Source organism: Aphelocoma coerulescens, chromosome 21, assembly GCF_041296385.1.
Source record: "Aphelocoma coerulescens isolate FSJ_1873_10779 chromosome 21, UR_Acoe_1.0, whole genome shotgun sequence".
Taxonomy (NCBI): Eukaryota; Metazoa; Chordata; class Aves; order Passeriformes; family Corvidae; genus Aphelocoma; species Aphelocoma coerulescens.
Genome location: NC_091034.1, coordinates 5,086,279 through 5,108,388, shown reverse-complemented (window position 1 = coordinate 5,108,388; position 22,110 = coordinate 5,086,279). Strand labels below are relative to the sequence as shown.

Genomic DNA, 22,110 nt, shown 5'->3' with positions numbered 1-22,110 from the left:
ATTCCTAAATGTCACCCTATAATATCTAATTAAGGTTGCAGTTTGAAGACATCATGTACTTTAATTGAAAACTGTAGAGTAATCTATTCCATTTTTTTCCTGTTAAATTAATAGTGTGGACCTTTAGCAGATGGTTGGTGAGACACCATTATTAATGAAAACATCCCCCCTCCTGCAATCCCGCCGCTTACTGCCATGCAGGGAACCAAGGCGAGCATCTCCCAAACCACAGACATTTCCCACTTGGTGGCTTTAGTGTCCTGTGGCATCAGACAGTGCTGCCGGGGCTGCCCTCAGGCCTTTTCCTCTAGAGATGAGCTCAGCCAGGCTGGCTGGGCAAGGGGGACAGCAACAGCCAGTGGGGCTGTGGGCTGTCTCCTGCTCTCTGCAAACCAAGGGAAGGCAACATTTTGGGCCCCAAAATGGTGGGTTTTTCATCCATTAGGGTAACAGACCAGGGGTCTGGCTTAAGCTAGTCTGTGGTATTTTCACAGGTATGAATAAATGCCTCTTCACTTGGCAGGAAATTCATGGCATGAGTTGGAAAACCAAATCCATGCAAGTCCGTCCTGACACGTGCTCTGGCTGGGCAGCCCTGGGCAACCTCTGACCCCTAGCCACAGCTTGTGCTGCTGATGCAGATTGTCAGCAAAGCAGCAGAAATATTTGAGCTTTATCCCCTTCTCAGCCTCAGCATGGTCAGATCAGTGTTTCTGCTTTGAGAAGTTGCGGACAGGTAACGCCTCAAGACCAAACCAAGTCCTGCCTGCAATGGCAGTGAAACATTTTGGTGTAGGAAGTGTTTTGTCACTGACAGGTGTTATCAGCCCGCAGTCACCTGACCCTCCTGTCCCTGCTGGACACTCATTGCTTTGCTCTTCTCCTGCTCCTTGTTTCACCCAGCTCATGAGCAATATCCCTCTGATAGTGTTGCTGGTTTAGGCCAAACAACTGGACAAATGCAATGGGATTGGGATTTTTGTTCCCATGATGCCGAACAAGGTGGTGTGAGCCCGCTCTGTGTGGCGTTTGGAGCAGTTTGTAGTTGCGATATTCAGGATATTAATGGCTTTGAGAGCAGGGATGGGTAGAAAATGAAAATGGCTCAATCCCAGCTGAGAAGGTGGTCCATAGTCAACATGCATTTTGATTTTCATTTCAGAGCAGAAGGATGATAAGGAAGTGATGGGCTGGAATTTGTCTTTATAGCAGAGAGGATGTGGTGAATTCCTAAGAGAATAAACGTGCTTGCTTAAGAGATCGCAGCTTTATTAGCTCTGTGGTCTAAATCTAGGGATGAGTACAAACTCTTCTGCTTTCTCCTAACTCATGCATAGATTCAGGCTTATTAATTCGGGTGTGTATAATTCATACAAAGTAATAACTTGAAATTCAGACTGGTTTTTTTTTAAATGAATTACATGTTGCTTTGAGACCAGATGGTGACCAGAGATGCTTGATCCAGGGAATCCTTCAATCCTTCTCCCTTGCAGTTTCTATTTTTCTTTTGAGAGATCAGGTGGGAATTGTTGATAACCTTGTGATGATGCAGGAGGACCTGGAGGGGGTTGATCTGGGAGGAAGGAGCCAGCGCTCAATCCGTGGCTTTAGGGAACCCATTGATTGTCAGTTTTGGAGTTTTTTATTACTTAATCTTTTTCTTCCAAAAAAATGTGTGTGTTCACTGCAAACACTTCAGCTCAGAGCAGAGCTGGCAGCTTTCCTGTGTGCACGATGGGTCATGGGCCTCTCTGACACCACCGGTGTCAGATCCCTGCCCGTCAGTCTGTTCTGTGCTTTGTGGCCATGTCCTCTCCAGCTCCCGTGCATGAAGATGAGCAGCTTTGCAGCAGCTGCTGGGCAGCACTGAGTGCTCTGAGTGAGCTTCTTCTGCCCTGCTGTCCCTGTCCCTGCACCACTGGCTGCAGCACTGCCACTCGTCCTCACCATGGCAGCTGGGACATGGCGGGTGAGATCAGGTCGCCCATGTGCCACAGCTCTGGGCCGTTAACGTGCTGACATTAAATATTGAAGTGTCTGAGGAGCTGCAGTCACGTAGCATTGGGTGGGGAGCATGTGGTGGCTCTGCCATGGTGCCTGAGCTGGGAACAGCAGGCTGAGTGGTGCCACAACTGGCATGAGGCTGAGGGAGCAATGGGAACATCCTTGGTGGCAGTTGTCTGGAGACGGTGGAGCTGCGTGTGTCCTGTCTCACGCAACTTGCTGGGCTTCCCAGCTGGTGGCTCCCTGGTGCCAAACAAACAGGGAAGTGCCAAATAAAAATAAATGCGCACTTAGATAAAATGCTTTCAGCCCGAGCAACCAAGTCTAAACTAAACCGCAGAATTATCTGACCAAGTTTAGGATAAAGCATAACTCGAGTGATTTGAATGTTCAGTAATCTCACTGCTTTATGGATGATTCCCTGAGCTGGTCAATCAAGCCTGTTTTTCTCAGCAGTGTCCTGTGGGTGTTTGGCTCAGTCCTGCAGGCGCTCACAGAGAGGGAAAGCCACGTGCTGAGCATTGCCCTGGGATTGGCCGACACACTCAGAAGTGGAGCTGGATCCACACAGCTTTCAGTGGTTCACCCTTTCCCAGCAGTGCTTGCTCATTTTATGCTGACACTAATTTCAAAGCTGGGATAGAGGGGATGTGGGTCTGAGTGGGACATCCTGGTGCAGGGGCTGCTGCCCATGGTGTGTGGTGCCCTTGCCCATGGAGATTAACTTGGGTGGCCTTGGGGTCCACCCAGTGCCACCTGGCCTGCGTGGTGCTGCGGGGGGACTTGCTGGTGAGGAGATGGAGCGTTTGTGTCGCGAGCATGCATCCCTTGATTTCTGTCACTTGCTGTGTAATCACAGAGGAGCCAGGACCAGCCAGGGTTTCAGAGCCGGCTCTGTCTCATCTGACCTTGCTGGTGCCATGCTGCCTTTTGTTTGTAGTCTCGGGCAAGAAGCAATGGGAAAAGAGTTTGATAGGAGACAAAAGCAAACAATAGCCTTGCTCCAAAGATACAATGAATGGGATGTAATTGGATTTTTTTGTGAGGACATTGATTTGACCCTGTGAGACACAGAAAGAATCATTAGGGGAATTAACACGCATTAAAATGCAGGGTTTTATCAGAGGGCTTTTATTGTGCCATAGTTTTGTTTTTAATTATTTAATGACTTTGTGTCTTCTGGTGATAAATCTATTTCTTCCCTGTTTTTTCAAACGGAAAAAGGGTGTTGGTGTGACAGCAGGGTGCTCAGCCCATGTAGCTGCTGAGCCCCAGCCCTGCATCAGCAGCCCTGCCTGTGCCCCACCATGCTGACAGGGAGCCACTGGGCAGAGGCATCTCCTGGAAACTTCTGATCGACCACCAGTGCTGGGCTGAGCACTTTCCTCTGCACAGCTGACACAAAGTTGTAGTTACAGAAAGCAGAACATACAAGGAATGGGGTTTAAGTGGGTTTGGCAGCAGAGAAGTGCATCCTCCTTCCCCACTGTGTATCTGTGGCACTGACTGGCAGCTTGGTCTTTCCTCTGCCCAAACATGAGCGGGCTGGGCCAGGCCAGCAGTGTGGAAACCCATGTTCTGCCTCAGGTGGGAGCCTCTCTTTGCTGCAGCTCCTCCAGTTGGTGACGGTTTGGGATTAGGATTTCCCATGTGCCTGGCATGGGCCATCAGGAAGGAGCAGAGTGAATGAGCTGTGGGTAAGGCTGAGTTCCTTCACCTGAAATACTGCGGGTTTCTGTGCCATAGCAATGTATTTGTTCAGCCACAAAAGTTAAACATGGCTTAATTCTCCTTACAGCAGTTGATTTTTAGTAGGAATAGGCAAAATCCCAGAGTAATCTAAATCCCCCAAACTGTCTCGGCATTGAAGGGGTTGGTTTCTGTAAATGCCTGCTTGCCTGGTGCTGGGGAGGATGTGCAGGGAGCTCTCGAGTGTTCCTCAGTCTCTCTAGAGCTCATCTCACTGTACAGCATGAGGTGAAACTGGTTCGTAGCATAGTGAGCTGAGGACACATAATGTGGGATGGGTTGGGAATAGAGCTCTGCTGATTGCAGCACTTTTGCTGGAATTACTGCACTGGCTTTAAAATACCCCAGAGATATTTTTCATATTTTCTGAAGAATTTTAGTTACAGAGTTCTTTGGTGGTTTTGGCCTGTTGGGAATCTGGGGTCAGACCTTTTTGGCCATGCAGCGTCCAGATTTCAGCACTTGCATCTGATTCGGCTGCAGCTGCTATGAAAGTGTGAGGATTGGGAAAGGTCATCAGTGTCGGTGGTGGAGGTCTGCATTGGCTTACTTTGATAATGAATTTTATTCAGCCATTAGCCATTAGCCAAAAATTAGAAAGAGGAGTGTTTGGAGCTTTGTGCCACTGCTTCATCATCTGCTTGTATGGGGATCCCTTAAACCTGCAGAGACTGGCTTGGGAAACAAGGGGTGCATCGATGGATTCCAGGAGAATTTATTTGCAGTGTAAACATGTTGGTCAGGAGTCATTAATATGACATTCACACAGCTCTAATAAAGTACATAACACGGAGATCTGGCACCGCCGCAATGCCCAGAGGACATTAAGTATGAGTCTTAAAACCAAGAGTATTGGAAACAAGATATTTTTACGTCTCGTTTGGGAGTAATATAATTGCATTTTGTGGCTCTAGCAGATGCTTGGGCCAGCTGGTTGGAGAGCATTGTGGGGGTTTTTAGCTTTGGTACTGTAAGCGACAGGCCTTATATAGAGCTAGCTAAAAAAAAAATAATAAAAACCCTTCTCCTGGTGGAAAGCCCTGGTGCTGGCGTGTGTTCTGCTGTTGGGAGGTACAGCCTGGGGACACTTCTGCTGCGGTGGCTGTGGAGATGAATACTGCACGTGGTTTGGGGGTCTGATTTGAGGCATTTGTACATTGAAGGCAGCTTCACTGACCTCACTTGTGCAGCTTTTGTTATCCAGGTCCCTCTGAGAGGGCTGGGAGGCAATTTCTGGAAGACAACCATCAACCCCCTACATTTTTCTGAGTATATCAGAGGGGCTTATTTTCAGCACAGTTGCAGGAATCTGTGGCCATCTCTAGATGTCGGGACACTGCTGGTATGGTGACAGTTGCCACCTTGCGACCACCTCGGGTTTGTACCCAGAAAATGGATGAAGGTCTGTCCCGCGTTCCTCAGGCCTGTTTACAGGCACTGTCGTGAATTATCTCGCCGGCGCCGATAATTTCCTGCAAACAAATCAGTTCTGATCTGGAAGTAATCGCCCGTATCATTCCTGCAAGTGGGAGCAATGACTTATGTTGATGTCACCCGCTGGCTTTTTATGGCAACGATTAATAATTCAGTAATTCTCTCTGCAGTGATGCTGTTCTATTTATAAATATTTCATTTAGCTCCCCGTGTCCATATTGTCGCTACCCTCCCCTTTGCTTCCTGACGTCACGCCGGGCTCACGGTGATGCCGTGGTCACCACAGTTACCAGCAAATTCTCTGTGCTGGAAAATGTTAATGCCTTTCCTCATTTGCAACTCTTCATTGTCCTGTTTAAGCCTGGCCTTGGTGGCGTGGATGTGAACATTTACCGAGCGCGCTCTGTCAGTCAAAACCCGATTTCAGCTGCAGCCTGGCCCGGGGTAGGCGGCTCCGTGTCTCTGTTATAAAACTTTCCAGTTCCCAACACAGTCATGCAAGTAACTCTGTTTTCTTTCTGCATTTCTCTTTCAGGAAATTGCAGCTTATTTAATAACGTTTGAAAAGCATGAGGAGTGGCTAACAACCTCCCCCAAAACCAGGTAATGTTCTCCTGCTCAGCACATTGACTCTCTCGCGCTGATGACTTGACTCACTGATCAATGCCTTGACCACCAAGTGGAAACTCCCAGTCATGTTTGATGGCTTGTGACACCAAACTCTCATTAATTGTCTTAATGAGCATTTTATTGAATGAAATCAGATTGATTAAAAATGGAACAGCTACAGTCTTGGCAGGTTAAAGTTTTAACCCGATTGCTCAGGATTTAATTGTATCCGTTCAGATGAGCGGATCTGAAGCCTCTGAGCAAGGTCGCGGGCTGTTTGTCTTGACAGAGCTCCCTTGCCTCTAACTTTAAATAAATAAAAAAGCACCAGCCCCACCATGTGCCGCCTGTTCACAGGCAGGCATGGGGATTGTTTGTGTTCTGGTGTTTCCCTTGGTGGGGTTAAGTGTTTGATGGTGAGGAGGTCCCAAAAAGCTGCATTAACAGACATGTTTGCAGTTTATTATTCAGTAAATGTCATGTCTTCTTCGTGCTGCCATAAATGTTTAACTTCTCGCTCCCCTGGGAACCCAGACGTGGAGTTTTGGCTGTGGATGTTTTCCTGCTGTTTCAGCTATGTTCTGGCTCCATACTAACGCAGAGAACGACTCTTGCTTTCTGGTCTTGCTGGGCTTTTGCTGTTTTTCTTTTTCCCAATCCACCCCTTTCCTATTGCAGAGGGCTGGGTCATTGGAGGGAGCCTGCTGGGACCCAGGTGAGAGAAAAGCTTATTCTGGCATCCTGCATCCCAGCACCATCCATTGCAGGGGCCGGTGCCGCAGGTGCCCGGAGCAGCGTGCTCCATGTTTGGCATCACCTCCTGCTGCCATGAGCAGGGACAGAGGTCACAGTGGGACACAGGGAGCGGTGCCATCCTAACAAACAGCACAGATTGATTCCAGGTGTTCCACAGCACCCAGCTGAGGAGAGGATGGACGTGGAGGCCTTCTCTGCACCTCTGCAGTGCAGCTGCAGGTGGGGCGCACAGAGGAACTGCTTTCCATGAAACATGGGGAAAAAAGAGCTGTGTTGTTTTACTTCTCGGGTTTTTTTCCTCCCAGACTGTATATTTTTGTGACATCTGTAAGTAATGCATTTGCTTGTCGTATTAAAATGTGTAGCACCGGGGAAGGAGATGTGGCAAACCCAGTTGCTTTCTCAGTGGTTCTCCAAGACCTGGAGCTGCCACTCCAGGTGGTGGAAGGGCCCTGAATGGATCTTTCCTCCCGGTGGCAGCTGTGAGGCTCTCCTTGGCTGCAGAACAGCAGGTAATTCAGTTAATAATAGAGAAGTTGTTTTCTGGGTTGGTAATCTCAGTTTCAGAATTAATTCAAAACAATTTCTGGCTGAGCCTTTGCCAGAGAAGCCTTTTAAGGGGTCAGAAAACACATTAACTAGTCTGGCGCTACATTGTATCATTAAAGATACGAGATTATAAATGTTTTTGTAGCCGCATCTTATGATCTTTAGAGTTTGGTTTGCTAAAGGCAATGCATGAAAACAATTTTCTGATTAACATATCCTTACCTTCCACTTGTGTGTTTACACTTGGAAGAAAGAATGTCCCAGGAGAAGGAAAGTTGTGACAGGAGTTCAAGGTCCTTCTGAAATTGTTGAGTTAGTTTTCTATTTTTTTTTTTTTAATATAAAAATTAATTGGAAGAGTTAAATGCTGAGTTGCTACAATCAGGGCTCCCGGTATTACAGAATTAATGACATCGATTTGGCACTGAACTGGAACACTCCCCATTCTTTGTTTGCTGCTGTGGGTGCTACTAATTTCATCTCACAAAATTAATAAAAATTAATTGCACCACTGACACACACGGAGTTTCCTAATACGATGATGTATAGTGTGCTCTGAGGAGCCACTGCTGGATGGATGCCGTGGGGGCTCCGGGCGCGGCTGGACGGTGCCCGTGGGAGCTGCTGCTGCTGCAGCTGTCGGCAGAGGGTTGATATTGGTGACGGGGTTTTGGTGCTGCCCAGCTCAGCCACCGGTGAAGGAACTGCTGCAGATGGTCAGGCCAGGCTGGGCTGGGATGCCTCCTCACAGGTCACTGAGCTGAGGCAGAGGGTGGCAATGAGGGACAGGCTGGTTTGGAGCTGGTTTAGAGCCAAGCTTGCTGCTCTGAACGTTTTCATCTCTTTCCCGAACAGAGGTTCCCATGCTTACAGCACAGTTGGGTATTGCTTTAGTCGTGGGCATAGAGGGGGAGCCTTCTTGCCATTCTGGTGGCCTTGAAGGAGCTATGACAAACCATTGGAAAGTCCCTAAAATTACTTTTTTATGAAACTTCTTGTTGAATGACTCCAGTTGATTGAATACGCTGATATAAATGTACTGGAGCATTATTACAATAGTCTTTTGAGCACTCCAGTTGATCAACATAAATTAGCGAGTACACCTCGCAAGCATCGACCTTGAGGCTCCCTTGGAATGGTGTTTGGTTACTTGATGATGTGCTGGGTAATCCGCAGCGGGTGTTCCGTCAGCGGGGCGGGGGAAGCGTTCTGCTAATGCAGCAGGGCCAAGTGTCTGACATTTCCAAGTTTAAATGCAAATCACGATGACAAAAAAAAAATTACTTGACATTTATATATCAAGTAGAACTTAATTATTATTTATTTTGGAATTTCAATGACAAAGTTAATTTTCTGAGTCCAGAAACATCCTGCCAGAGGAAGATGCGTTGCTTCTCTGTTTCCAGGTGCCTTCTGTCATTAGCATTTGCACAGTATTTTAACAATATTCTTGAGTGATCAGAGGTGGCTTCACTACTTCACAAGTGGGCCTCAGGCAATGGAAAAGCCTTGGCTGTGCCCAGAAGCTGCAGGGTCAGTTTACCAGATGAGAATGTGGTTCAGCTGTGTTCCTGCCCCTTCCTGCTTCATGTCTTGGAAAGGATACGGGGGGATTGCTGGGGGGACCAGCCCTGCTCCATGGTGAGAGCACGATGGGTGCAGTCCCTGGAGTCTCCCCACCTCCTGTCCAGCTGCCCGTTGCCCAGGAAGCACACCTTGTGCCTTACCTGTCCATCAGTCCAGCATAAGGAACATCCCCTCTCTGGGATATCTTTATCAGCGGCATCTTAAAGGAAAGTTAGGATCTTGCAGTATATTAATTCTGTATTAAATAATTAATAGTAAAATTAATTGAATTACTCCGTTTTCAGGTAAAAAATAGGGTAATAAATATTCATAACTTATATTATTAAGGGAATTTCCATTTCCTATGTCGTTAAAGTAAGATTAGCTAAGGTTGGGTTTAAATGAAGATTGAAAACAATTGTGCTTTGGAATTAATTCACTGTGTTAGGCCATTACCTTGCAAGCCTTCTTTCCAGTGTGCTCTGTGTGAGAGCTGTCCCACTGCATGGAGTGGATGCTGCTGCCAGGATGTCCTGGCCCTTGGGAAATGAGACAGGGGCTCACTGTGGAGGAGAAGCTTATGGGAGCTGGAGGCTGTGAAAAAGCAGCTGCCCAGAGCTGTGATTGGTGGCAAAAGTTCTGTCCATCTCCCATTGTGCTTGTTGCAAATAAAAGTCCTCTCGAGACCTTGTTTAGACTTTCAAGGCATGTTTTAAAGGTCCTGCTCTCTCACGTGGCTCATACTTTCCGTAGGATCCAGGACCATTAACCTTGCCCATGGGCAGTGCTGATACTTGGGTTTTCTGCTCGTGCTGCTGGGAGCTCTGCCGGCACGTTTGGGGTCGTGTACGACCTCTTTGCCTCTGTCGAAGGCAATGTGTGTGTGCTGTCAGCACTCCTGGCTCGGGATGCTGCTTGACATAATCCCTACTAAATGTGGCACATCTCTCTTTACACTTTATAGATTTCATGAGTCTCAACACTTTCTTCTCGCTGCTTTCGGTATTTCCTTCTCTTTGTTTTCCCTGCAGAGAATAAACAGTGCAGAGATGATTTTAAGAGCCCCTAGTTCATATAGATTTTTAGCTGCTGTGGTCCAGGGGTGTTGAGACACCAATAATGAATTCTTCTAACAGCTCACCGTGTTGATTGTAAAGTGACCTAAGGGCAGAGTTGCTGGGAGCCGTCCGGATGCCTGGCCTGACTCAGGTGATGGTCTTCAATTCTTCTTCAAATTCTTCCCATGACAAATCCAGCCTGGTGTGTGCTGGTGCTCTGGGAGAGCTGGTTTCCCTCTGTATTTAGCTGGCAGCTCAGAAGAGCTGTCTCACAACAGAAGATATCATTGGCCAACCTGGACAACCAAGGCAAGAAGTCTGTGTTTCTGTTGTGGATTCACCTGGCACAGAGGCTGCAGGTTGGCTCTTCCAGCCCACCAATGGCTCTGCAGCCCCTGTGCATGGTCGCCAGGCTTGGGCTTTCCCACATGTCAGAGGGATACGTGTCAGAGATGATGGCTCCACAGCTGGTCCATGCACAGGAACACCTGCCCCCACTGCCTGGCTTTGCAGGCACACAGGGCTGGGGTGCAAAGGCTCCTTCTCCTCTTCATGTGGGCTCATGAGAGTCCTGCAGCATTGCCTCTTGGAGGAGAACTGTGGAAAACATGGAATCATGAGAAAAAGCAATTATCTGATAACAAAGCAGTGAAATTATTCAGTAAACCCATCTGCCTGCAGCGAGGATTGGTGGGTTTTTCTGTCAATGGATATGGCCAAGGAAAACAACATGGCTTTGGACTGACGTTCAGTGTTTGACCGGCTCTGACTGTTCTTGATCTCATGTTACAGGGTGGGAGGATGCTCAGGGCTGAGGAGGTGTGTGTGACCTCCCTGTACTGGCCCTGTGATTGGGGGTTAACAAGCTACGAGGCAGATCAGTGAGGAGCTACCATTGTCCTGGGTAGAACAGAGGAAAGGGTGCTGGAAGAGGTTTTGGGCTGGGGCTTCTGATGTTCACACCCAGACGTGGCAGACCATTCCATATTGTCCAGCATTCTGTGCTTCCCATCGAAGGGGACCGTGAAGGACAGGGCTTAATGGCCATTGTGGAACCACCTTGGGCCTGCCCTTTCCTGCATCATATGTGCAGGCTGCAGAGGGGCAAGAGACCTGCTGTTTGTTCTTCAGGCTGTTTTAAACGGCTACACAATGAAAGTTTGTCACATTTTAAAAACTTATGCAACTTAATTTACATTCTCGTATGGCACTGAAGAATCATCTTTTGTCCAGGAGGTGAGATATGCAAAAATAACCTTTAAGTTGCTCCTAATTGACCCTTAATGATATTCTCTTGTTTCTTCCAATACATTCTCTGCATCAAAAACGCCATCCAGCAACTGCTTGTTGCATCTTAATGGCTGCAAATAGCAACTGCTGAAAAATAAACTATTTGGGTTCTTTATTTATTGACAAGGATTTTTGCCTCTAGGAAACCTGGCCCTGAGGTTGGAGTGCAGGGCTGAAGCAATGCACCGTGACCATCTTGGGCTGGCAGGGATTGGAGTGCCTGAGCCCTGGGGAGAGGGATGCTCTTCCAGGGGGTGGATGCTTTGATTTCCAGATGGGGACAGTGTCTTATGTATGACAAGCACAGTGTGATTTAAGCTGCCCAGTGGAATGTTAGCCAGCATGTGCTGGTAACATGGAACTGGGGAGAGGATGTTTGTGCCTGTGTATATGCAAAGCAGCTGGAAGCATCCCAGAGGACCTGCTCCTCAGCCTGGAGAGGGCAGATTGGTTTGTGTCGTGGTTGTTGGAAGATGAGGAGCTGCCTGCAGAGGCTGGGCTTTTTCTTTTGGTGCTGAATAAGTGTGTGTAGGCAGTGAGCAGGCTTTGCTTTCGCTGTGGTGTGAGGAGTAATTGCTTGGCAGGCACAGGTACTGTAGGTGTGCATTGACATTGTAGTGAAACACTGGACAAGTGTGTGATCCTGCTCAGCCCAAAAGTGGAGCAGTTGGTGGGTGAGCGGTAATGAAGCTGACAGCACTGATACAGGTGTTCAGGTTTGAATTTTTCTTTTTTTTCCTTCCTAGTCCTGAAAACACAGATTTACAACAATCTGGCAAAGATTCTCCTCAAGTTACACTCGGTTGGCGTTCTTGCTACGCACACTGTAACAATACTTTAATATAATTAAATTTTAAATTCCGTGTAGAATCTTGTGGGTAGGCAGATGTACCGGTATGTTAAACTTTATGTCACTTAAAAATGGTTCTCAAGTACATCAGAGGGAGCCCAGCCAGCTGTAAAATGATCTGCTTTATGGCGCTGCTTCGCAGCTTTGGTGTCTGTGTTTTAATTACAGATGTACCTTAAGTCTCACACCCTCGGATAACTCTGCCAGGCCGCTTTGTTTCCTGTAAGTTACTGACAGGATGTAAAGCGACATGAGGGAAGGTGCTGCTGGGGTTTTCCAGAGCTGCTGTTTGTGGGAGTGTTGAGTTTCTGACTCGTGCTGCGGCAGCTTTGTTTCCTGTAAACAGACAGCACAGTCTCCTGCCTGGGGCTGCTGCACCTGAAGCGGCATCACCAGTATGACAAGTGGTAAAAGGGGTTTTAGGAGCCACTTTGCAGCCCTGGGCAGGCAGGCGTGTGTTGGGACTGGTGTGAGGAGTTGCTTTGTGGCCCCAGGCAGGCGGGCACATGTTGGGACTGGTGTCAGGGCGGGTGGGCATCTGTCCCTCCATAGCCCCTCTGCCTCCCTGGCTCATTCCCAGCACCAACACCCGCCAGCCACCCACCAGCTGAGATGAGCTTTGCCCATGTTTGCTCCACAGTAAGTGGAGCCAGTGGCTGGGCTCAGTGCAAGATGGAGGTTTCCAGTGCTGTGAAGTGGGAATCTTGTTGCTTGGCAGGCGGAAACCAATAATGATGCTGTTTCTGGAAATAAAGAAGTGGCCTTGTCCCAAGGCATCCCACGTGATGATTTGCTGAGTTGTGCGGCATGATTTATGCCTAGACGTGGGATTATTGTTTTCTATTGATTCTGAGGGAGATGAAGCATCAGTAAAAGCCCATCAGAAGCCTCCTGGTGGAATGTGAAAGGTTGAAGCTTTCCTGACAGAAATCCTGTTGCCTCTTTGGTGGTGACTCAAAATCCTCTGCCCAGCCAATCTCAAAGCATCACCTTGCAGTCCTCCTTTTTCTCCGTTCAGCATTGCCTGTCTCTGTCCAGAGAGGATGTGCTTGGTGCTGCAGGGAGGTGTTGAGGTGAGAGGTACTGGTGGATCCCTTGGGGATCCTCTGGCCTCCTCTGCTCTGCTTCCAGCAGGCAGCAGCTGTGTCACTCCCTGTCCTTTGTCAGAGCTTGTGTGATTCCTGCTGCCATCAGTGAGAGTGAATTGTGAATACAGGAGAGTATTATTCCTGTATTTATTTTGTAAATGTCAAGGATGAACTAAATTAAGATAAATAAGGCTGTTCCATCTCACTGTTCAATTTACAAAATTTTGATGAGACCAATAACATCTGTCCTGGTTCCATCTTTTGGCCAGCTGAAGGCGGCTGCAGGTCTGACAGCTCTGCTCCGCCTGTCCCCCAGCAATGTTTACAGACAGGAGATCTATAAGTGAAGCATTAAGCCATTTGGTTCTGCCTCTGCTCTGTCTGACTCCAGTGGAGAAGCTGAGAGGGTGATGCGGCTGACAAAGAGCTCCACCCTCACAAGTGGAATTGTTGTGTTGCTTTAAGTGCTGTTGTAAAAGGCGAGTGATGGGTGAACACATTGCTGTGAGTCACAGCGATGAAGCCGGGTGGAAGTAAAGCCTTAGTGGGGGTGCCTTATCTGCAGCCTTCCCTTCTCCTGCTTGTCCTGGGAGGGGGAACTGTGGTCTCCTGCTTTCCTCTGGAGAACCTGGACACCAACACTCACCCTGCTTATGTGGTGTTAGGTTATGGGTGCATTCCTCTCCTTGTATGTGGGTCTGAGCACCAAAGCAACATATGGAACGTCCCTGCTGTCCCTCCATGCCCTCTGGAAGGTGACCATTTATTTCTCATCAGTCGAGCCTCTTGCACAGCAAATGGGTCATGCAGGGGAGATCTTCTTGCTGGATAAGCAATTAGCTAAAATAAACTACTCAGAGGACAAATTATGCAGGACTCTTGCTCTGTATCAAATGAATTAATTGACTTTGGTATTTGTGGGATGTTCCCACTATTTTATTTAATTCTCTCTGGCTAAAGGGCTCCTGTGTTTCCCCCTGCTCTTATGCTGCTGCAGTGAGCAAACAAGGTATTAGGGGTTGATTTACATGGTTACAAGCAAAGGAAGCAAAGTGATAATTGTGAGAACCTTTCCACATTTCCTTAAGAGAGACAAAACCTCTTTTAGCAGTGTGTCCAAGAGCCTCTGTTTGACCCGTTTTTCTGGGGCACCATCAGTTCTCTCTGCAACCTCATGAAGCCCATTCACAGCAGCAGGGCAGCACGGCATGGGCTGGAATCGTGATCCACACACACTTGCAAGGGCTTTGGAAGCACCAGCACTGCAGGGCTCTGATGGGGCTGCTCCTAGAACCACAGTACAGTCAGGAGCCACAGTGGGCTGGTGCAGGAATGGGGACAGCCATCTCTGTGGCAGTAACCCCAAGTTGTTTTGAAGGCTTTGTCTGGATCTTTGCAAGCAGCAGATGCTGTAGCAGTGTGTTACCTGGGATATTGCATGGAGCAGCACTGCAAAAGGATTACAGCTTCTGGCCCTCGGCTGGGCCGGTAACTCATGAAACCATTTGGCCAAGTTGCTGGGTTTATTTACAGTAATTAAATTAAAGCCCTGGTACAAATCTTTGCTGTGTAACAGGATTTGTCAACAGCTAAGAAAGGGTGACACTCTTGGACCAGTTGCCAAGAAAATACTCCATGCGTAAGGGGACGTTGAGTTCACCGAGTAGTGCACAGTCCCAACTCCCAATGCCAAGGTGAAACACAGCTCTTCCACTCTGCAGCTTCTTGTTTCTACTTTGCAGTATTCAGACAAGATGCCTAAGGCCAGGGATGGTGACACTGGCAGTGGCATGGCCTGGGGACCCATCTCCCTGCTCAATGGCATTTGTAATTCCAGACAGCTTTAGAAGACCCAACCAGTGCTAAATTGTGCGGCAAACTTCTTCTGATAAACTGTGCCTTTTGAGAACAGCATTAGCCAAGAGCAGGGCAGTATTTTGTGCTCTGTTTTAAATTTAGGATATGAAAGATTTGGAGGATTTTAAAATCGCAACTTTGTGTGCTTGCCTCCTCTTACTCCCTCTAGTTTTACTCCCAGGCTTTTCTAACTGCTGCTCTGTCTGGTTTCTTTTCCTCTTCAATCCTTCATCTCATCTCATCTCATCTCATCTCATCTCATCTCATCTCATCTCATCTCATCTCATCTCATCTCATCTCATCTCTTCAACTCCTGAAATTTATAGAAAGGTCACTTCTAATCCTGCACAGATCCCAGATCTGGAGGGACTGTTATATCTGTTACGTCTTCCTTAGTCTGCCCACCTGCCCCTACCAAAATCCCTAATATTGGGTGAGATGGCACAGCCAGAGGCATGTGCAGGTGGGAAACCAACCAAAGCAGGTGATGTATGGGCACAGTCCCACTGTTGTAGTGTTGATGTGCCAGAGTGGGCAGTGGTTAGAGAGGGGGTTCTGCCATGACATGAGGGTACTCTAGGTAACATATGAGAAGGATCAAATGAGTGGGGTTGGAGTTTTTTTCTTCAGATTATATTGTTCATAGGGGAGCTAACATTTAATCTTAGTTTCTTGCCGATACTAAAAATTTGGCGAAGTTCTGGAAAGTGAAAGTCTTGCATGGCATTAACACAATTGCAGCATCTGACTCGTTGCAGGGATTAGATGAGTCTCCACTTGGCGCCTGAACAAGTAGGTTTCAAACATGCCGAGGATTTGACAGTTGCATCAGATCACAACTGGTGGGAGGGAGGTGAGAGGAAAGCTGTGGAGGCCGTGCTTGGATTCAGGCAGCCTGGGGAGAGGCCAGGATTCCCAGCACGATGCTGGCAGGGCGATCCTGTGGGAAGCATCAAGTGTCCGTCAGGGAATGTTTCATGTCCTGGCAGGGTTCTGCTGAGCAGAGCAGGATTGGGTTTGGGAGAAGCCGAGTGCTGGGCCCGCTTTGGGCCCATGTTCCCATCTTGTGCTTCTCCTGTGACGGCCGAGCTGAAACGTCCTTGTGAGAACATTGCCCTTGGATTTTAACTAAACAGAAAAGGTCATGCCTTCCCTGCACCAGTGTGTAGGGAACAGTCACCCCTTGACTGATCTGTGTCAACCTGAGCTCGGAAAATAACAGAGGCAAGAGGAAAAGGAGGGTTTTGATCAAAGGAAATTGGGCAGACATTGACCCAGTGATGCTGGATGCTGTGCTGGGTTTGGGGACAGTGAGTGTGGGGTGACACGAGGTTTAAAAGAGCAATTCATGCTGACTTGTAGGGTCACAAATTAGGGCACAATAGAAGAAGGATTGGCTGTTATCAAAAGTCGGTTCAGGCTAAATTAATCTGAAAATGTGTAATTTCATCTCAACTCAGAATACTGGAATGTAATTAAATTCCAAAGTAGGATGAGCTGAGAGGGTGTAAGAAAAGATAAGCATCAGAGTAAGACAATAATTGAGTTTGTATTGTAAACACATTCCTGTAGGAATTTGGGATTTTTTAAGCTGCTTCATTAGAAATTTTAAGTCGAGAGTACTTAACAGCTTGGCCATATTTTGGAGAAGTGGTTGACTACTTTTGTATTTGTCTGTGTTCTTTGTTTGCAGGATTTTCTGTATTTGGGGTTTATTCTCCCTTATCATCTACTAGTTTATTAATAAGTTTGAAGGGGAGTAAGGCTTAAAATTGGAAAATGTGTATTTCCATGTAAAGCTGATTGTTTTGTGGACTCAATGTTTTTCGTTTTAATTTTCCCTAAAATGGAATCTTTAATATATGCAATTGATAAATTAGGTTAGTACCATTAAAACACTCTTAATTCTGACGTGCCTCACATGAAATACTGAAGCAAATGTGTTGTCTTTTTTCTGTGCACAAGTTACTTGCTCAGTCCGTCAGGTAGGAAATGAGCCAGCTCAGGTCATGCTGTGCCATTCTCCTGTCACTCATGGCAGTTGTGGAGCCAGTGGGTGAAGGAGGGCTCATGGCTAGGATGAGTGGTGTATTGCATCATCATTTAAATAGAGCTGTGAACACTGATTTGAACACTCATCAGCCCAAAACCTCCTTGTCAGGCTTTTTTTGAAGATGACTACAATTGGCGGTTTGAGACTCCTTTCTCTGGTGCCAGCAGCTGTGCAGCGAGTGTTGGATGAGGCATGGAAAAAATGGGCGCTGCCATGCTCTCAGCTTGATCCAGACCCCAAATGGTGTGGGCAAAGGAGGTGATGATGGGAATTTAGTGCCTTTTTGGTGATCCTGCACAGCCTGCTTGGTACCGGTACCTTACGTTACAGACTTGGGTAGTTTTTCCCAAAAAAGTTTTTGCAGAAAAAATGCGGACAGGCTTTCTTCCTATTGACTAAAAATACCCTTAATTCTGAAAAATTACTTTGTGGATCTTCATATTTCACAGACTATAACTAGATTACTACCTTTTACTGGAATACTTTGTGTTAATGAAGACCGATTGGAATTACATAATAGATTTCCTCTAAAGAAGGCATTATGTGGTTATTTTTTACTGTCTGGCATTCTAGTTAATTGCCTTGTCATCATTAATTGATGGGACTAAATTGATATAAATAAACAGATTATATTTGTGAGGTTCATTTGAAAGAGAGGAAGGGCTGAGAACAGGCTGCCACGGGTGTTCCAGCATGTGCATTGTCAGTGACTGTTAAAGAGAGCTCAGGCTTGGTCAGTGCCACTACTTGTGAACCCATTTGGAGGATGCACTGTGAGCTCTGCCCTCCTGCCTTGGGGATGCTCACTTTGCTTGAACAAGGCTGGGGTTGCTTGCATTGCCCCATCTTAAAACTGACCTCAATAGCTTGCTCAGTCCTAAGCTTCAGGCCTACAAAGAGCTGATGGTCCTGGCTGAGGGCTGAGGACAGGCAGCCCAATCACCCAGCTTCCGAGACAGTTTGAGCATCTCTGGTTTCCAGGTTAATCCAGATTTATATACATAGTTACTATTAATCAGCAATCAGTGGAGTCCCAGCAATCAGCGGAGTCCAAGGCAAATCGACATTTTTAATTCAATTGCAATATTGCATACAATGCTTTTGCCTGGACAGACCAAGCCGGTGGTGGCTGTCTCCAGCCCTTTCCATAGTGCTCTGCCCATCTTCTGCTGGGCCTGGCTGTGCTGATGGGGGACAGATGTAATGCTGGAGCACAGCTGGGGAGTTGCTCCCTCCCATACCAGCATTGCCAGTTCCTCCGGCCTTTGCTGTTTCGCTGCCCGCAGTGTTGGAAGTTCATCAGCTGTTGAACTGCGTTTACAATTTGAAGTGGTTCTGAATTAAAATTTATAATTAATTTATTATTACTCAATTTTCAAATATTTACAGATTTTTATAGTGTCTTAAGTCATGAGTCAAGCTGCATGCTGCTAGCAGAGGGAGAGCCCTTTTCCTTCCTCAGACCTCTGCTCTCCTCCTGTCCCCAGTGAGATTTTTCCCAATCCCTGGCAAAGCCGACATGGCTCCCACCAGACTGTGTGCTGGGGAGGTGACACCTGCCAGAGCCCAAGGACATGGTTCATGTGCATCCTGGCAAATTTCCCTGGTACATGGTGTTTTGGACAAAACCAAGGTACAGCCCCGCTTTGACACAGTTGTGAAAACCTTGTTAGCCTGGAGCTGGTGGTTGTTACAAGCGGGGAAGTTGAACAGGAAATAAGTTAACTAAATAAATAGAATTTTTCTTCCATTTTCTCCCTTCCCCATAAGAATGCAGCAGTGTTTGCACACACGTGTGTTGCTGCTGTGCTGGGAAGCGACCAGAACTGAAGTACCACCCGGAGGAGGAGGCCATCTCCAAATAAGTCTTTTAAAAGTTAATTGGAGCCCTTGGTCCTCACCGTAACAATCTGTGTTCATGGAGAGAGCAATTGATAAGGCAGAACAGCTGCTGGCACCTGGGGGCCAGCCCTTTGGTCTGTGTGAGCACAGAGAGGGAACTGGGCTCTCCTCAGTGCACCAGTGGAGATGGTGGTGATTAATCTGAAAATAGTTTAAAGCATTCATGAATTGTAAGAATTAATTCCCAATAAATCAAATGGTATCCCCATGGGAGTAGGGAAGAGAAATAAATGAGGGCTAAAGAAATTGATAAAAAACCTTGAGCAATAAAGAGATGAATGCCAGTTCTTTTAAAATTATATTTAAATGAACAAAGTTGATTTAACTGTCTTTTTTCATACCTTGTACTAAGATTTAGTTCTACAGCATGACATTATATCAAGAAATAATTTGCAGAAAGACTTTTTAGCATTTCATGTGCATTCTACTTAATGACAATTTTAATATTCTGTCTTTGGTCCTACATCGTTACGAGGAGGCTTCAATTGCTCGGTGTGCCAAGGACTTCATAAAGATTGTTTCTAATTTCTTTTTCAAGTCTGTTACAGAGTTCAGAGCCATCAACACGTGAATTATCATGTTGCTGAGTAAAATGTAACTGTTGTTAACTGCTTGAACGAAATATGCAGCTTTGGGACAGTACTGTTTCCAGAAGGATCTTCCTGCCTAGGGAGGTCCAGACGAGGTGCTGAACTGAGTTCTGACCTGCTGTGTCACTGGGAGAGCAGAGCTCACCCACCTGATTGTGCTTATGAATGACACAGATCTTTGTTTTTAATCTGGTTTTTTTGTTTTGTTTTGTTTGTTTTTTTAATTGGCTCTAAAAGGAAAATTGTAATGGTGGAGTTCATCAGGCTGAGTAGCCATGATAGGCAGAGATGGTGTGTGAGTCTTCCGTGGAGTTTGCACTTTGGGGACAGCTGCAATACACTTAAACATAAAGGGCAGCAGAGTAAATGGCTACTGAGAAGTCAGATCCTGTTTAGTTGTATCACTGTTCTTAGTGCTGGTAGCACTGTTACCTGTTTTGTAGCTGTGTCAAGAGCAAGGACATGGAGCAAAGACATTCATTTCCGAGGCATTCATGAGAACAGGTCTGAGCACGGGACGAGCGGTGCTGGTCAGAGTTGTTGTTGTACAGGGGTGCCTGGAGCTGTCCCGTTGCTCTTGGCCTCTGCAGCCTGACGGGGACACCCACGGGGGCACGGGCAAGGCTGGGCTTCCCCGTCACTTGCAGCTGAAGCTGCTGTGCTTGGCACCTGCCTGCACTGTGCTGCAGGGACATCACTGCTGGGAGAACAGTTGGGTCCTGCTTCCATCAACAGAGCCCCAGATGTTCCAAGGATTAACTTCTGTACCAATGCACCATGCAAACAGAGTATCTTCACGATGTGTTTCTGTGGCACCAACATCCTGATCACACCTTAAATAGCCCCAAGGAGCTGCTTTTGGGGTAGGACTTGTCGATGGGTATCCCAGCCCACACCAAAGAGATGCCCAGCAGCTGTGTAGTGGTCTGCAGCTTGTGTTGCAGCCATCAGCATTTACCCTGATCTTGCAGAAAGGCTTTCCTTGGCAGCCCCTGGCAGTCCTGTGTGACGGCACGAAAGCCAACTTGGCACTGGCATGGCTCGTTCAGTCCTGTTTGTTGGAGCCACAGGTAATTACTCCCATACTTAATGAATCACATTACTTTTATTGATGAACACGGAGGCTACATGCTGGAAAGAGGAGGTAAGGATTAAGTTTTATGGCCTACTGCTGCTATGAGAAAGAGCATCTAGATGCCAATTAATGCCCCTTGATGGGATTAGCCATTGCACTAACTACAACTCTGGATAAAATTGCTAAGTCTGTGACTTTAGGCTTTAACTTCTTAAATATTGTAGATATTAAGTTCACTTACATCTTAAATGCAAATGACATTTAATTCTAGATACAAAAAAAACTTGCAGCGTATTTACATTTCCTTGTGATTTATACCTCCTACTACATGGATAAGAAGACTTTTCTGAAGTTTTTATTTCATCCAACACATAGTCTGTGATTCCTTCAGTTGCTGTGCCAATAATCCCAACTTGTAGTGAAGAGAGCGGAGGTTGTAACGGCAGCAGCTTCTCCCCATGACATGCCACAGTGCTGGCTTTCCAGCAGTTATGGTGAAGTCTGAATATCTACATTAAGGTCTTGAGGGGCTTTTCTTTAGTTTCTGGTCCTGCTGGTGCAGGCTGGGCACATGCTGGGGTTTCTTTTCTTTCAGGGCAAGTGTGAGTCATTGCCTGAAGGTCAAAGCCAAGTGTTTATTTAGGAGGGGGGAAAAAGTGTTTGTCAAATTTTTGTGTGATCTGCCAGTGTTAACAGCTATGATGGACAAAGTCCCCACAGTCTTGAAAACATTTGCCTGGGTAAATATGATTTTAAAGCTTTCTGTCAGTACAGAAGAGAGCTACCTGTTGGTCCTCTAGGTGTGTCCCTGGGCCAGTGGGGTGATGCCCTTGACACAGGGGTTATGGCTCTGCCTTGGCCTTGGGTGACTCCATCCTTAATGAGTCTGGGTGACCTCCTAAACCAACAGTGAGTGTCCAGGTATCTGTGTGGGCATGGGCGGGTGAGATGTCCAGGGCTGCAACTGCTTGAGATTCCTCTTTCGGTTTTCCATTTGGGCTTTAATCTTCTGATAAGCCACAGGTACAGTGGGGGGAAGTGTCAAGGTAAATGAAGACTTGAAGAGCAGCATTCCTCAGGGGGGAAATAACTTCAGTCATCAGATTTTTTCCTTGGGCAGAAACAAGAAATAAGAAATGAGGTGTTTCTGAGAGCATGATGGCAGTCAGGAGGCACTCCTGACTGACAGTCCCTGTCCATCACTGCTGCAGTGTGAGCGCTGTGCAGCTGCACACAGTGCAGAGAGCAAGGAGAGAGGAATAGATGGTTACTTGGAGTTCATCACCTGCAGTGTTTGCTAGCCCCAGAGCTCTGCCTGCTCTGCTGCATGGCAGGGCATTAGCTGAGTGGGAGGCACCTTGTCACACTCACACTTGGCACTTCTCCCCATTCCCAAACTGGCCTCGATGAAGACAGATTCAAGGACTTGGTCTTCTTTGTATTCCTGAGGAAATGAGGACAAGGATTTGGTGCAATATTTTCTTGAAAGGCTGTCTCCTTTGATGGCTTCCTCCAGGACTCCAGCTTTTCCCAGCCAGTTTCTGCATCAGTAGGTTGCTCCTTTGGGAAAGTGGAAGTTAATTTCTCATTATTATCATGCATAGATGCAGAAGGTGGAAGATAGTCCCCTCCTGTTGTCCCTTGGCTCCATGATAACTTCATAGTCAGAGAAAATATCAT

The 22,110-nt window shown here is 47.0% G+C and overlaps 1 protein-coding gene across 6 annotated transcripts in view; it reads left to right on the top strand.

The window, feature by feature from the left end:
* CAMTA1 (calmodulin binding transcription activator 1) overlaps nucleotides 1-22,110 on the top strand; it is a 219,495-nt gene that overhangs the window by 40,714 nt on the left and 156,671 nt on the right. For all 6 annotated transcript variants that reach the window (XM_069034861.1, XM_069034852.1, XM_069034855.1 and 3 more), the window contains one exon: nucleotides 5,723-5,790. In XM_069034861.1, coding sequence (XP_068890962.1) covers nucleotides 5,723-5,790 — 68 coding nt within the window. The remainder of the gene's footprint in view (nucleotides 1-5,722; nucleotides 5,791-22,110) is intronic.